General features: G+C 40.4%; 2 protein-coding genes across 2 annotated transcripts in view; one reads left to right on the top strand and one right to left on the bottom strand.

Annotated features, from left to right (window-relative positions):
* Positions 1-4,158: 4,158 nt before the first annotated feature.
* ecrg4a (ECRG4 augurin precursor a) lies at positions 4,159-11,625 on the top strand. Its single transcript, XM_033617482.2, has 4 exons — positions 4,159-4,317; positions 8,643-8,690; positions 8,781-8,950; positions 11,335-11,625. The coding sequence occupies exons 1-4, from the start codon at positions 4,248-4,250 to the stop codon at positions 11,482-11,484; spliced, it is 438 nt and encodes a 145-aa protein (XP_033473373.1). The 5' UTR covers positions 4,159-4,247; the 3' UTR covers positions 11,485-11,625.
* A 1,747-nt stretch (positions 11,626-13,372) lies between these two features.
* The window catches only part of uxs1 (UDP-glucuronate decarboxylase 1), a 55,985-nt gene continuing 53,251 nt past the window's right edge, over positions 13,373-16,106 (bottom strand). Inside the window, exon 15 of the mRNA XM_033617481.2 lies at positions 13,373-14,162. Coding sequence (XP_033473372.1) covers positions 14,031-14,162 — 132 coding nt within the window. The 3' untranslated portion in view covers positions 13,373-14,030. The remainder of the gene's footprint in view (positions 14,163-16,106) is intronic.

Genomic DNA, 16,106 nt, shown 5'->3' with positions numbered 1-16,106 from the left:
TTTCACAACACACATTTCTTTTTGTCTCACTGAATAAGCATTCAACACTTGCAATTTTTAAAAACAGTGCATTTGTAATAAGAAAGAGTTGAATTCATTTCCATTATATTTTATTAAACATATAAATGGAAATGCTTGCAAACTGGAAAGTTACAACTTCGTTGTACGGAAACCAAAGGTAACAACAGGTATCTTAAATCACAAGATAAAATGTGCAGTTAGAGTAACAAATGATTCGGTGGCGACAGACGTCCACGCATCACATGTAACTGCGTTCCTACCTGCCTTCAACAGCGAGGCCATGACTTCTGTTTTGGTTTGATGGTAGAGTGTCGGTGAAATAGCGTCGGGATGGGATGGTGTATCTGGGCTCCAGTGTATGCAGCAGTGCTCGAAATCCCTGATTTTCCACGACAGAATAAGGACGCAAATCCTTGGCAATAAATGCCGCGATGGCCTTCGTAATTCGCTTCACCTTTTCCGATGAGGGTGGCAGCTTTAGAATTGCTTCCTCGATTGTTCTCTGGTCGGTAGCGCTACTAGTTGTCGCGGCAACAACAGCCTGCCGTGTCCCTGACTCCTCCGTCAGGTGGAATCGAGTTACATGGCTTCTCATGTTTGTTGTGTTGCCAAAGTATTTTATTTTAGCACGACACAGCTTACATATAACGTGGCTCTTGTCCAGTTCGCTTCCGCCGTCAGCGTTGTAGAAGCCGAGGTATTTCCACACATCTGCTTTTAAATTAGAAGAAGCTGTTCAGCTCTCACGGCGAGGTGGGTGGCGGTCAGCTATGTTTGTTTTCCTCTGTGCGCGTGTCAGCGTGTCTGCTCCAGGTGCGCATCCCAAAGTGTCCCAGAGATGACACGTACCGCGCTTCTTAGTTCCGCATTATTTAGAACCTTCTGTATTACTCTAATTAACAGATTTAAATAATCGAAATTTGGACGTTTGTGAATCGATTCAGATTCGTCCACGTCCGAATCGCGATGCATCTAAGAATCGGAAATTTCTCCCACCCCTAGTATCGAATATCAAATATCGTTGTTTAGTTTTTCATTAATTTTTGCAGATGAACCCCCTCCAGATTAGATGTGGTCATGGTACCAAAATTGGATCCCACTGTACGATACCAGTGAAAATATCATGGTTCTGAGTAGTATCATGATACCACGGCAAAAATGAGGCAGATGTGCCTTTTGTCATTTATAAAAAGATAAATCACTTTTCTATAATATATCAATGACATTTCAATGGAATAAATTACTTATTGACTTATTCATACTTCAAAAACAGCATCAATCAGTGATGAACATAGGGGGGATCAAAATAAAATAAATAAATAAAATAAAAATCAACCAGCCACCCTCCTCCCCTGACAAGTAAAGAACAGTCCCTAAAGTGTGGTGAGGTTTGTGGGCCGTTACTGCCACAAAGAGTAATGTGATCGGCCCGTTTCTCCTCTGACATGTCACATACCTGTGTGCTGTCACGGCTCAGCTGTTCAGGTACTTCTGGGCAGTCACGACGCCAAGAAGAGGAAATTATTGGAGCCGACTCCTCCGTCGCCGGTAAGCCACCGGCCGCCGTATTTGACAGGAATACATTATTGTCTGTGTCTGTGACCCCCGTTCAACCCACAACCAGTTGGATTCGCCTTTCGTTTCTGCTGCTGGTTGAAATCTGTAGGCTGCTTGCACAGAGTGCTGAATGATTTAAGCCTATTTTGCTCGCTCAAAACTATTTTTAGTCGCAAATGCGAGTGCGGTGATGGACGGATCGCCACGCTGCCGACATTCTACTCCGCCCGTCACGGCATGTTGTTTGATTGCATTATCAAAACACACCGCTATTATTCAGCCTTGCTTTTCCACCGAATACCGAATGTGTGTTTTTTTGCAATATTCGGCCGAATATATTCGGTTACCGAATATTCGGTGCATCCCTAATATACACTAAAGAAAGGATACGTATTATATTATATTCCACTTCTGCCAATAACTCCCCCTAAATCCTACACACTGAACCTTTAAGTTATAACAATTTGTCATTACAAAGGAGACACACAGACCTTAAAACAGAAATGATAAAAGATGTCTCCCACAATATTTTGCAGAGTACATTTTCATCATGTTTTTCATACTCTATCCAGTTCATTATATGTCTAATGCCCGAAGAGCAATTTTCATTCAAGTGAAAGGGCGCCATCTTTGTAGCAAACACACAACTATCTGAGAAGAGCTGTAAAGATGAACAAAAAATCGAGGGAGGATAAACTGCACAGTACCTAAGTTGAACTAAGGCAGTGGGGGAGGTGGATAACAGTTTTATCTCCCTGGGCTAAAGGCATAGACTATAAAAAAATGGATGTAGCCACTGTGACATCATCCATTGGTTTGTGGACTCCCTTTTAGAGTCTCGAGTTTGGCATGTTGGCCGTCACCATCTTGGATTTTTGGAGCAAAAAGTGACCATATTTGGACAAGACGGTGGAGATAACCTTAGAGGCCCAGACATACCAAACCAACCTCAAAGAACTAGTAATGACGAAAGCCAACTGTGTCGCCTCATGTTGCCTGTGTCTCAGCCATAAAGTTGCACATGAACACACCACAAAGACTGCAGCCAACGGCCAACCAGCATGTATGTTCTGCACCTGCGTGAGAGGCATTAACTCGCCACACCAGGTGGTGCTAGTCTGTATTCGTCATTCAAAAAAGGAAACTGGAAGACCGTCTTGACACCAGTTAGTTAGCATATTAGCACACCAAAGACACAAACCAGTATTGAAAGAACAAAGCTATTTGCTGTGCACCAGTTAACAGCCACGCAATCTTGAAAAATTTCCGCAAAAGAGCTCAGTGGCTAAAGTGAAATAATCTTATCTTCTTTAACAAGTTTATCTTAATCTCCTTCCCTCTTGACTCTAGCCAGTTGTTTACTTGCCTCACTTCTGTATCTCTTCTTGTGCACTGAACTGAATGGCCAATCAGAGTGATTTAATTCACCATCAGGCTCTGTTGTCTCAACATGCTGAATTGGCTGAAAAAAAAAAAAAAAAAAATTGACAGGAGCCGATGAGGTCCAGTGATGCAGGACAAACTGCAAAGACTAGAAATGGACTGATGGCCGACGGTCGGCTTGGTGTGTCAGGGACTTTAAGCTACCTGCTAGCTTGGTTAGCACAGTGCATTTACAGCTATGGTAAACTGATAATGCTAATGATAATTATCACCAGCAATTAACGGACCTAAAACTATTGAAACAATACATACTTACCAGGAAAACTGAGCATCCAACTCCTGAGTGGGCCTTTCAGTACAACCAAATTCTGAACAAGACTTAAGACGAACAAAGTGTTTCAATTTACTTACACTTTACTTCGGCTACGCCTATACTGTGTAAATCTGGGGTTACACAATGCATGCTATCTAATAACAATAACCCAACATTGTCCCTGTGGTAATGACTTGTCAGCGGACTGCACCCACCTGTCACTCAAAGCAGCCACACCCTAATTATGCATACATTTAGGCCTTAATAAAATGTAAACAAGTGAGCTGTATACAAATTCATCCCCCACACTGTTGTCCTGAAGCGGAAAATTAGCTATAGAGACCAAATCTGTTTTTTGTACCAGGCTGTAAACATGTTTATTTCTGCTTTAAAGTTAGGCATTTTACCATGGGGGTCTGTGGGGATTGACTCACTGCTGGACACAGCCTCAAGTGGACATGTAGAGGAATTGCAGTTTCTGGCACTCCTGCTTTGGCTTCATTTTCCAGCCCCTGAGGTTGCTGCTTGGCTCAGGCTTTACATTTGCTCCCCAGAAATTCCCCTCTGAAAACAATACAGTATTTTTTGTAGCACTGCAGCTCCTTGCTTCAGAAATTACAAATTGTAATCCCTCCAAATCCTGAATATCTTTTCACAGATCATACCTGCACAACAAACCACATCCAGGTACACTGGAACTTAGCTTTTTCCTCCCTCTCACTGCTCCATATGCACTGTATACACGGGAGATGGAAAAGTACCTGGGACACACATGAAAATTCACTTAAGAGCGGAAAATCTCCCAGTTGCAGGCTTGTTTCTGTAGGCAAGGAGGTAAATGACATTCCACCCCCATAGGCCAGTTTCCACTTGGAAAGTCTGGGTTGCCGCCCACTCTTCCCTCTGGTCGTGCAGCAGTTTTATGCACAGTTGTTGCTTTAAAGCAGCTCTGTAAAGACTAAAAGGCTTCAAGATGGCATCCCAGCAGCTCTACTTGAGGATAATGGGGCTGGCTGTGTTGTTGACACTCTTTGCACTGAGAGGTGAGCTCAATCTTGTTCTTTTCTTCTGCTTTGCATTTAAAGGTTTTTCATCTACACAAACACAACAGCACAGAGACAGATGATGAAGGACAGACTACCTTCACCATCCGGTCTTGTACTGTTGTGGTAGCTCTTTAAACACTAGCAGTTAAAAAGAACAGCAGCTGCATGTCGGAGTGTGAGAGGTATCATTTAAGGGAACGTTTGCTCTTAGAAAACATGAAAAGGAAAAAGCAGCCACACTTACTACAGTAACTTTGATAAGGAAACTGAAAACACAGTAAACTATGGACTCGCTAATAAAGAGCAGGCTCTAAAGGCCACAGCAATAGTTTTATGTTTCAGTTTCAGTCAGTGAAATCTACATTTCCGCTGCCCATCATGTAGATATTCCATTTTTATTAATGGTATTAATTTAAATTTGTTGGGAAACTCCACCTATAGAGACTTGAAACTTAGTTGAGATGGAAAATCCATCACAGTGAACACTGCATCTGCTTCTAATATTGCCTGAATCACTCTGTTGCTATGTGATAATGCAGCTAAAGTGTAGATTTAATCACAACACATGCCCTGTCATGTTGTAACCTCATACTTATAGGAAAAATAAATACAGCCAGACAGTATGATATTAAAAAATGATTGCAGGATTACGTTATCAGAGTGATTCCAGGTGCATTTCAAGTCTCTGCTTGCTTGGAATTTAAAAGTTAGAGCACAATTCTGTGAGACAAACTCATCAAAAAAATCTACAAAAGACAAATATGCCATGCTTTGGAAAGTGGCTGTCACGGAAAGTACATCAGGTAGAAACGGGATAAGACATGCAAAACATCAGAATGGAACACTCATGCTTCTTTCTCTCCAGTCACTCTTTAGACAGCCGAGGTTACACTCTGACGGAAAATAGCTTGAACCATTTTGTTCTCAACAACATTAACTTAATTTAACATTAACTTCTGTAGTAAACCCAAAGTCTATCCCTTTAGCTGCAGAGTTGCACTGCACTCAGTTATTTCAGGAATTTTTTCTTATCTAGTCCTGATAATCAATCCCTTGTGGTGTGCCTCAGGGCTCTACTTTAGGACCACTGCTTATATAACATAGCAGTGTCAATACAGTGACACAGTGGGGCAGGAGATATTCTACTTTACATCTTTATGTCCTCCGGTGACAATGAATAACAAAATGTTACTGCAACCAGAAAGAGGCCTTAAAATCAAAATGCATCAAGTCCCCTTCCTTTTTTAATTTTTGAACAGATGTTTTCAGAAGACGACATTACTACTTACGGAAATATTTTAACAAGACTAAGGCCCTGTTTCCACCAAACGCTTTCGGTATGGTACCTTTGGAACTAAAAGTAACCCTTCAGACATGGTACCTAGACCCTAGCGTTAACACCGCAAACAGTACTCTTAAATGGGGGCAGGCTTGTGGTCACTCACTGCTCCATCCAGCACTCACTGTATTTCCTCCTTTATCAGTCTGCACCTTGTTAACTGTCCACAGAATGGGGTTGCATGCCGAACAAAATAAAACAGGCTGCAGTGAGAGTCTCTCTCACTGGGATATTTAAAAATAGCAGGTATGTGCATTTAGTCCTTTTCAGACAAGCTCAGGGGCTTCATGTTGCTGGAGCCCAAAGGAACAACGCGTCCTTTGGGGGGCATGAATGTCTGCACAAAATTTCACAGTAATTTATCTAATACTTGTTGAAACATTCCACGCAAAGCCAAAAATGTCAACCTCATCACGACACTGTAGATGAAAAGTCGGGGGATCAGTTGTCAGTAGGAAAGATCATCTGGGGGCCATGAACATCTGTACAAAATTACATGGTAATCCAACCAACATATGTTGAGATATTTTTATCTCAAATGACTAACCCTCTAACACCGTCAACATATATTAAAATGCATGCAACACACATGAGGAGCTGATAAATGCAGTGTTACAGATGGAGTCAAGGAGTTCACTGCTTTCTAATGATGAGTGTCAGAGAAAAGCTCTCGGAGGAATGATTCGTACTGTACATGTCTTGGACAGACTGAAAAATGGCAAGAATTTTGCAGGGATATTGTTGTTCATAGCTCAGTTGAAACACATACTGGAGAAAAACCAGATGGAAGCCATTTTTTCCAGCTGTATCCTACAGTGCAAAAGTTCAGTGCATAAGCCAAGACAAAGCCCACTTGAAAAATGGATTGCTTTCTGTGCATATTCTTAGAGTGTAAGGTAAGGTAAGCTTAGAAAAACCTCAGATCCAAGTTTTAGTTTTTCAGAAAAAGAGAATTAAACCGTCTAAGACTAAAGGTAATGTGGTCCAGATGTAGTGAGGCATTTGTGCTCTGGGAGAACAGTAAATTGCCACTACAAGTATTGTGAAGGTTATTTGACTGACCCGGCTGTGTGCAAAGATGCACAACTCATTAGTGCTCTTTGTCTACATCAACATTCACTGCACACGGTGTAGCTCCAGTGTTCCGGTGGGAGAGCAGGGCAGCATGAGGGAAGTGGCTGTAATTATATTTACATGCAAATTGGCCAATAGCTAGTGTTACTGGATGTTTGTTGGCAACTTCTGCTTTAACCACACTGAATGCCAAAGATGTTTGCAGCTTTAATGAAAACTGAAAGTTTAAAACTCCTGAGGCTAATTAGAAAATTAGCAGCAGTACAAGCAGAATAATCAGAACCTGTAATGCAGTTTTTTTAAAGAATGAAGCTCAAGGTTTGACAAACTATCTATATATGAGAGGACTTAAAGGAACAGTGTGGCAGATTTAGTGGCATCTAGTGGTAAGAATTGCAAATTGCAGCTAGTCTAAACTTCTCCTGGTTAGGATTCCTTTAGGAGGTTTTTACCAGAAGCCAAATTATCCGCAGAGGTCTGTTCTTCTCCAAAACAAATGGACCAGGTGATCAAAACCGGTAAAAACTCTGAATAAAGCAGTTTCACATTACAAATCAGTATTCCTCCAACGCTGTGTGACATGTCAGAGACGGGCTGCTAGCCCAGCACCTGCTAATGCGTGCCCACCTTTTGTCTCTGATAGTTAAAATCCAAACGTTTAGGAGGTTTTTACTACAGAGGTCTTTTCCTCTCCAAAACAAATGGACCCAGTAATTTAAACCGATAGAAACAATGAATAGTTTCACATTAAAAAAAACTGTGCTTTTCCCAAGCAGTAACTTCCAAGGCTAAAAAAAGACGGACACTAGAAAGTGCCAAAAACTGCAGTTCTTTCAACGGCCAATTGAGGCCGGCTCCAGAAGCCAGTGAATCCCCACAGACATGATAATATGCCCAACTTTACAGCAGAAATAAACAGCCTCTCGTCCAAACATGGTCAATCCTGGCTTCACAAAAACAAGACGGTGATGGCTGAAATGCCAAACTCGAGACTTCAAAACAGGAGTCCCAAACCAATGGGTGCCTTCACAGTATGATAAGATATGATAAGATAATCCTTTATTCGTCCCACAGCGGGGAAATCTACAACATTACAGCAGCAGAGGGAGAGTACAAACAGGAAGCATCAGTAGGCAATATTTAAGTATGTAAAATAAGTAAAGGGTACAAAAACAAAGAGCAATATAATGAGCAAATTGTATAAAAACACAAGGGGACATATAAGGAAGCATCAAAAAGAAGCAGAATATAATAAAGAGACAGACTGGCTGATTTTACTGTACATTATTGATGGAGGGAGTATAGATATTGCACAGTTTAACAGTACTCATTGCACCCCTGTGATTGGCTGTAAGCAGTAAAAAATAAAAGCAAGATATAATTATAAATAGGTTGAGTGGCAGAATTTACAGTAGCTACAATAGCTACATACATTATTTTTAGTCCACAGTTTTTCCAATGCTTTTGTAGTGAAGGGGCTTTGAACTACGGTGGCCGATGCCAAAAAGTGAATGGCCCTATCTAGAGCCAGTGTTTGGTTTGTCCATTTTGGGCTACTGTAGAAACATGGTGGTGCAACATGGTATCTCCATAGAGGAGGACCTGCTTCCTATGTAGATATAAACAGCTCATTCTAAGGTAACGAAAACAAAACGGTTCTTCTTTTCAGGTGATTATACACTAAAGAAAACATACTTATTATATTATATTCCATTTCTGCCAATACATCCCCCTAAATCCTACACACTGGACCTCTAAACACCTTACACAAGTACAGAGTTGGGCTTAAAGATTGTCCATTAAACATAAACACAGTGGCTGTTTAGAAATGAATGACATTTAATTCAGTTGTATTGGTCTAACTTACCTGACACTCACACTGCAGCTCTCTGTCCACTCTCCTTAACAGATGCATCCAGTGAAAGCAGCTTGCACAAGATCTTGAGGAAAAGAGATGGTAACACTTCACTTAAACAGTGTGATTATACCTGAGAGCAGCTTTGGTAAATGCCTTCTCATCCTTTTGCCCGATTGTGCTCCCATCCAGTGGCAGGAGCTGGTACTGCCCCCTCAAAGTCCTCTGTTGCCATCCCGTCTTCCAAGGCTCAAGAGTTCCTGGCAAAACTGAGCAGAACCAAGAGGAACCTCTGGGATCGCAGCAGACCGGACGTGCAGCAGTGGATCATGCAGTTTATGTACATGGGATTCGATGAGCAGGTGGGTTTGTGTTTGTTCAAGGAGCGCTCAGGTTTTCTATGCACTCCTAAAGTCTTACACACACACGTATGCACACACACACACACACACACACACACACACACACACCATAAAAACAGAAATCAATCTCCAGTGGAGCTGTCAACATCTTAGGGATTCTGCAAAGCAAACGTGGCACAAATGTGACACAGATTTATCACGTTGTGAGAAATTACTCTTTACATTGGGTTTTGAGGAACAAAAGAACACACAGAGCAGAAACACAAAATGTCTTTCGCCTGTTTCCATATCATGAACCAAGAATACGTGCTACCAATATGTTTGTAACAGTCAGCTGTTTTCTGACACAAGACAGATATAAAAACTAAGAAATCTAAATGGAAGCAGCAGAGGCCAAGTTTCAGACTTGTTGCCAAGCTCTAAATACCCTGGATCCTACACTTCCCATAATGCACCTTGTTTCTTTTGTTGGACCATATATCCAGTTTATAATATTTTTGTCTCTGGAGTTATTTGGTGATAAAAGTGCAACATTGCATGACAGTTTAAAAATTAATAAGGGCCAAAGCAACAATAATTTATTGCTGATCATATCTTCCATCACTTTATATAACTTTCACAGGAATCTATGTTCAGTTTTATCTGATTAATTTGCTTATTATTGTGACGAAATTTGATAATCACGAATCTAATTCTTAAGCAAAAAGCTAAATTTTTCAGAACTATCTGTATCTATCAAGCAATACATGTCCTATTAATGAACGTACAGACAAAATATTTCACTTTCTATTTCTTTTAATCTTCTTTCAGTATAAACTATAGTCCCTCTGGTGTGTTATATTTGTAGACTCATGCTGTGTTCACACTATGAGCGACACAGCAACAGGCTACAAGAAGCTGGTGACATGAAGTTAGAGTGATGTCTGACACTTGTCACTGGGGACAGGCGTAACGTGCTACAAATCAAAACTGAGATGGCCCCAGCTTTTTTCAAACAATCTTTTTTTTTTTTTTTTTTTAAAAATCTGCGATAGTGTTATTTAGCATAGTTAACTGACGCTATGCAAGCTTTATGTCCATTGCGTTGCACACAGGGTTGCAATGGGGCAATGAAGTGTCTCCTTATATGTGGAATCTTCTGCAGAAGGACTTGAAGTTGCACTTTTGGTTTGGCTCTCGGCTGTTTTGAAGCACTGTTGCAGGATTTTTGTACACAATCTTCTATATGCCAATGTCAGGGTGTGTCTCAGCTGGTCTTTGTAATCATGTGTAGTTGCCGTTTTTGTGTTTTTATGGTGCATTTCTGGTATACATTAACATACTTTTTGGCTTTTCTTTGTAGTAATTTTATTTTGTGTTTTATATTGCTTGTTTTAGAGCTGTATATTTTTATTCTGTATTTTTGTTCTGTTGTCTGTCTGTAACTTACGTTGCTGCCTGTTTTTAATCTCAAGAGGTTTTTCTGGTTAAATAAACAAATAAATAAATAAAATGGGGCTCAGACAATGTGCTCCTCTCACTTGTTCAGAGCGAGGCTCAGTTGGAAAAATCTTCTGTCACATTTTTAAGTGCACCAGCTGGGATTTAGCCATATTTGAATCTAGATTTGTTGACACTAGTGGGGCTGTCTGTGTTGTTGTCAATCAAATATGATCAAACCCCACCAACGCAAACAAAGAGGCACATTTGTTTTCTAGAGTTTAAGTTTTGGGTGGGGTGTAAACAGGGCTAAAAGAATAAACCATGCAAAAGAAATGAAATTAAAACCCAAAAACAGACAAGCGGACATTAAAAATGTGTGTAATCTGGACCTTTATATATGTCAGATCTGTGGAGTGACAAAGCTGGTGTAAACTGTAGTCTGATGTCTGAAAGATAATCTTTACATAAGGCACAGTTATCCTCACAATGCTGCTGTCTGACTGAGTGAATAAATACAAACGTGAAACTAAATACATTGCATACATGAATTCACTCTCTCCCACACAAGTATAATCCCATTTGCAGAGCCAGTTTCAGTCTTAATTCACCAGGGACAGCGAGGACTGGAGGGAGCAGAGTGCACAGAATTACCCCTCACTGCCAGCGTCTCTGGCAGCTGACAGCATTTTCGTTTCAGCGAGTATAGCAGTGACTCTCACGCAGCTCCAGTCACGACACCTCGTATGTGTGTGTGTGTGCCATTTGCTGTTGCTTTCTTAAAAGGCCAAAGCTGTGAAAGCATTGGCCTTTTCAATGTTTACCTTTCATGCATGTCTATTTGCCGCAGCTGTGCCGGCTGACAGACTCAGCGGACGTCTTATCAGCTGCCTCTGTGTCTATTAGCTTGAGATTTGTTGAGTTTCCAAGCGAGTCATGTCTGCGCCGTGTGTTTTCCTCACCAGAGGCTGGAGACTGACCTGTCATACTGGATGGACCAGGCTCGCGCCAGTGACCAAGGGCGTCAACACCACTATGATGAGAATGCCCCCATCGGCCCACGTGACCCCAGTGCTTACAGACACGGAGCTAATGTCAACTATGATTACTATTAACTGTGACAGTCTGTTGGTTTTACACCTGACGTGCAGTTGCCAGTATCCAAGTACTCCTCAGTCAGGGTTCCCACATATTGTTACCAATTAATTTTAATAACTTATCCATAATATTTTTCCCAATATCCATGACTTTATGTAAGTAGTTAGAGATACAGCCACAAGTTATTAAATACGCTTTTCCCAGGCATTTGCAAACTGCTAGCTATCTTTACATGCTCATTAGACATTCCAGCCACCAACTACCAACATATGCCCAAAATAGGTAATTCGCAAAAAACATCAAGGCCACGCCCCTTTTTTGGAGGAGAGAAACTAAAAATCCCAGATGTCAGTGCAATTTGACATGTGACAGTTTGTAAGCATTTATTTCTTGTTAAATGAATATTTTACGGACGAGTCTAAGTGTTTCGCGACTGTTTGAAAAAAAAAAGGAGGCAGCACTTCAACAGTGGCGCTCTCAGTAAGCGGAGGTAATACATCCCAAATTCCCATGTGAAGGAGGACAAAATAGTCACATTTCATTTGTTTAACCCTTTGAAACCTGAGAGAGCTGGCTTGATTTCTTTTGAATACACGGGAAGCAGGGCGTCAGTAGCGTAGTGGATAGTGCCGGCGCCCCATGTACAGAGGCATTGCCTCACTGCAGCGGCCGCGGGTTCGAATCTGGCTCACGGCCCTTTGCTGCATGTCAGTCCCCACACTCTCTCTCTGTCTCCCCATTTCACCTTCTGTCCTGTCATTAAAGGCAAAAAAGCCAACAAAAATAATTGAAAAAAATAAAAATAAAATAAAATAAAAAATACACAGGAAGAAATGACCCAAAAAATTAGCATGAAAATTAGTGAAAAGACAAAATTAAAAACAAGAAAAAAGTTGTAAAAATAAATAAAGTTAGAAAGAAACGAACAAGGAGATGACCTGGAAAGAGAAGTTACATAATTTTTAAATATAGAAATAAATATAAATATAGTTTTCCCTTGATTTTTTTCTTTTTTTCTCTATTAATATCTCTACTTTCTAAATCTTTTTTTTTTTTTTTTGGAAAGAAATTGCACCACTTAGCTCAGGGTTCAAAGGTTTAAATACTTGTGAAAGTAGTCTGAAAGCAGCACAAGAAACGTGATGTCGCTCCAGGTTTCAAAGGATTAATTGGCTCACATCGCAATTAAACTACGCTGACATGTTTCTGCATATCATGAGCCTTCATCAGAGCTTTTCTGCATTTTCCTCTTTCTCTCCTCATGTGACAATGTGCTTCTTTACCCCTGAAAAGACGGGGCTTGGCAATGACACGATGTATCATGTGATACTGGTGGTGTTTCAACTGTGACACAGCCCAGCACTAGGTTTTAAATTAGTAATAGAAGGAATGTTTTTTGCATTTTGGGATTATTATGAACATTTTTAAGCAATTGCCAAAACAATATATGTTCAAAACTTTTCCAAAACCTTCTGTTAGCTCCTCAGGTCTGGAAATCAGTTTTTCTAATTTCATAACTTGTCCAGGAATGACATGAGCGTGGGAACCCTGCACAGCTGCTCTGGCTTCTTTGTTTTAATTGGTTAGACCAACTAGTATAACCCAATCTTTGTCACCGTCCTCACGTATTAGTTACAGAGCAGAGGTGATTTTCAGTGACAGCACAAACACAATTATGCGTGCTATTTACAAATTTTGTAAGCAACGTTTTGAGGCAGCTGATTTGTATGAAATACTGTTAAAATCTGATGTCTGGCTCTTTTCTCATCACAAGATCATTGTAAATAAAGATGTGGCTCTTACTGCCTGAGTCCCCTGCTTTTTTACTTTCACTAAACAACACACACACGCATCACATGCACACACACAAATATCACCTTCCCTAATTATGTCATACGCAACATACTGGACAAATTTTATTAAAATAGCATCTTCATCTGAAATTGATAACGCACATCCGGACATGAGATTTCACAAAGCAGAACACATGATGATGCTGTAACAGTCTCTCTAGAAGATTCGCCCAGTCCTGCGGCGTGCTGCATCAACAGCCAATAGGGTGCTGACTGACACGCCGCTGATAAGAGGACAAAACATCCAGTGGAAAAAACATTATCAGGCCGCTCATCTCTGGAAACAAAACACCATGAAACTGATAAAATAAACACGAAGCACTGATGCATGGTACGAGCCGTTTGCAAGATTCTCATGTCTGCGATTTAAATAGCAAAAGCATAAATTCACCAAAAAAAACAAAAACAAAAACAAAAAGGTAGGCTGGGTTTTAGATTTCTCGCCTCAAATTTCTGTTGTTGATTCAAGTTTGTCCATCCAACACGTATGCTCTGGTGTGGAAAGCCCTTACCCCACAGTGCAGCTGCAGCTCCAACGCAAGGCAACACAACACTCTTAAAAGTCGTCTCTGCTTCTCCAAAAAAATAAAAATAAAAATTAAAAAAAGACGCCATATCCCAGAGCGCTCTACTTGACAGTGTATTTCAGAGAGTTGCTCTTCAAGGGTCCTCTGAGGAGTCTTAATATCCTGTGTGTGTGGTGGGAAACCTCAGTTGTGTCTGGGTCTTCCTTTCTTCATGCGGGCGGCTTTAGGTTTGGGGATGTACTGGTTGTTGGCCTGGTGCTCCAGCTCCCTGCTGAAGTACTGGATGGTTTTGTTCAAGCCTTCCTCCAGAGGCACCTGTCCACACGAGACACAACACATACAACATAAAAATACAACCACTGTCAGATACTGGCTGTACATATATAAGGCAGTCATGTAGCCTTAATGATTGATGGAGGCTGCTCTCCAAACACAGCTGAACAACTCATTTACTCAGCTAATAACATGCTTATTAACTTGTGAACTTGCTGTCTTAAGACTTCCTGTATGTCAGAGTTTCCCCTGCAATATAACTAATGCACTAAGTCTGTTCTAACGCGCCTGACCGCATCTTAAAATAAATAAATGAAATAATCAATACACATGTCAGTGTAGAATTTTATTGACAGCTGGTGGACTTAAAAATAAAAATAGTGATTACGTATCGTCTTCTGCATAAAAATTAAATTTCAAAACATTAAATATGTACAAAAAATGATTTTAGCATTAATTCAATGTTATTTATGTCTCTCCATGTGATCATACTGTAAAATTCTCATATTGAGAGACCTACAGTTGGTTAATAATTCTTGTGTCTAAGTAAATAGCTGGAGTCACGAAGGCAATATTTCCTTGAGTGAATTGATGCTGAACAGCTTCTTGTTTTTCTTTCTCAGCTTTGATGATTTCTGATCCATTTGTGAGTTTGTTAACACGTTTGTACGTCCAAATGTCCCTCTATCTTACTATATAATGACAATGACAATGGGATTGCCAATATTACATCAATTGGCCAAAGGGGGGCGCTATGCAAACTTTGAATGGGCATATCTCATGCCCCGTATGTCGTAGAGACATGAAACTTTGCACAGAGATGCCTCTCCCCATGAGGAACACATTTGCATCAAGAACCCATCACTTCCAGTTATACAGATTTTCTGCCACTTTGAATTTTTTGAAAAACACTTCAAATCGATCTCTTCCTAGGAAGTTTGACCGATCTGCATGAAACTCAGTGAACATAATCTAGGGACCAATATCTAAAGTTCCCTCTTGGCAAAAGTTGGAAAACTTACTAAAACTGAGCTTCTATAAGGCAATGAATATTGCGGAGGGCGTGGCTCATCACATAAAGGTGTATAACATCTCAAGGGTTTCACCCATCACCACACAACTTTGTAGGCATATGACCACACATAATCTGAGGGGACCCCTCCATTATTGACCCGATCAAACAAAATGGGGGCGCTAGAGAACTAATTTCTTATCTAGGCCTAACCGCCATATCGATTTTTACTAAACTTGGTAGATATGTAGAACAGGACACCTCAAGGTGACTGGAGAAATTTAACTCTAATTGGCAACTGGGTGGCGCTATAACAACAGAAAAATGCTTAAAAATGGCTAAAATCAATCGGCTAACCGATCGCTGTGGCTCCCCCTGTGGCCCAATGTTGTTTTTTTTCTAGTTTTTGGTATGACTAAGTCATGGTATGGTATGCTGTACATAATCACGGAAACTCATTTGTCAGTCATTCATTCTACCAGTGCGCCCCACTTTTAAGTCAGTACAACATATAAACACTTTAACTATCTGCCTGTCAACGTGCTACCTCAACTACTAATGTACAGTTTTAGCCCACTAACTATCCCACTATTGGCAATGGTACTACTGTACTTTCAATAAAGCAATCGTACTATCAAATTCACAAAAACCCTGTCTGAATACACTGCTCTTCTTAATGGGTTCAGTTGACTATTTAATCTGCAATTTCCTATGACCTGTATCCCAAACACACACCATGTGAAACTGTACGTGGGCAACTGTGCACTCAGTGGGTATGGACTAGTGTATATATATTAAAGGAAAAGTATCTGTTAATAAAAAACAAACAAATCTTTGTGAAAACGAAACAAAACAAAACAAATGGATCTTTATCAAAAACACTGCCATAATTTTTGGATATAGAGTCAAAAAATCATCTGATAGAGTAATTCCACTGAGTTGAATGTTTTACAGTGTGACTTTGAGCACCTAAG

This window comes from Epinephelus lanceolatus, chromosome 14, assembly GCF_041903045.1.
Source record: "Epinephelus lanceolatus isolate andai-2023 chromosome 14, ASM4190304v1, whole genome shotgun sequence".
Classification (NCBI taxonomy): domain Eukaryota; kingdom Metazoa; phylum Chordata; class Actinopteri; order Perciformes; family Serranidae; genus Epinephelus; species Epinephelus lanceolatus.
The sequence above is the reverse complement of the archived record's forward strand: the minus strand, read 5'-3'. Positions and strand labels throughout refer to the sequence as shown.

Coding starts and splice junctions, on each gene's coding strand:
- ecrg4a (XM_033617482.2), top strand. CDS start 4,248: ATGGCATCCCAGCAGCTCTACTTGAGGATAATGGGGCTGGCTGTGTTG. Junction 4,318..8,642: donor GACACTCTTTGCACTGAGAG/GTGAGCTCAATC, acceptor TCTCCTTAACAG/ATGCATCCAGTGAAAGCAGC. Junction 8,951..11,334: donor ACATGGGATTCGATGAGCAG/GTGGGTTTGTGT, acceptor TTTCCTCACCAG/AGGCTGGAGACTGACCTGTC.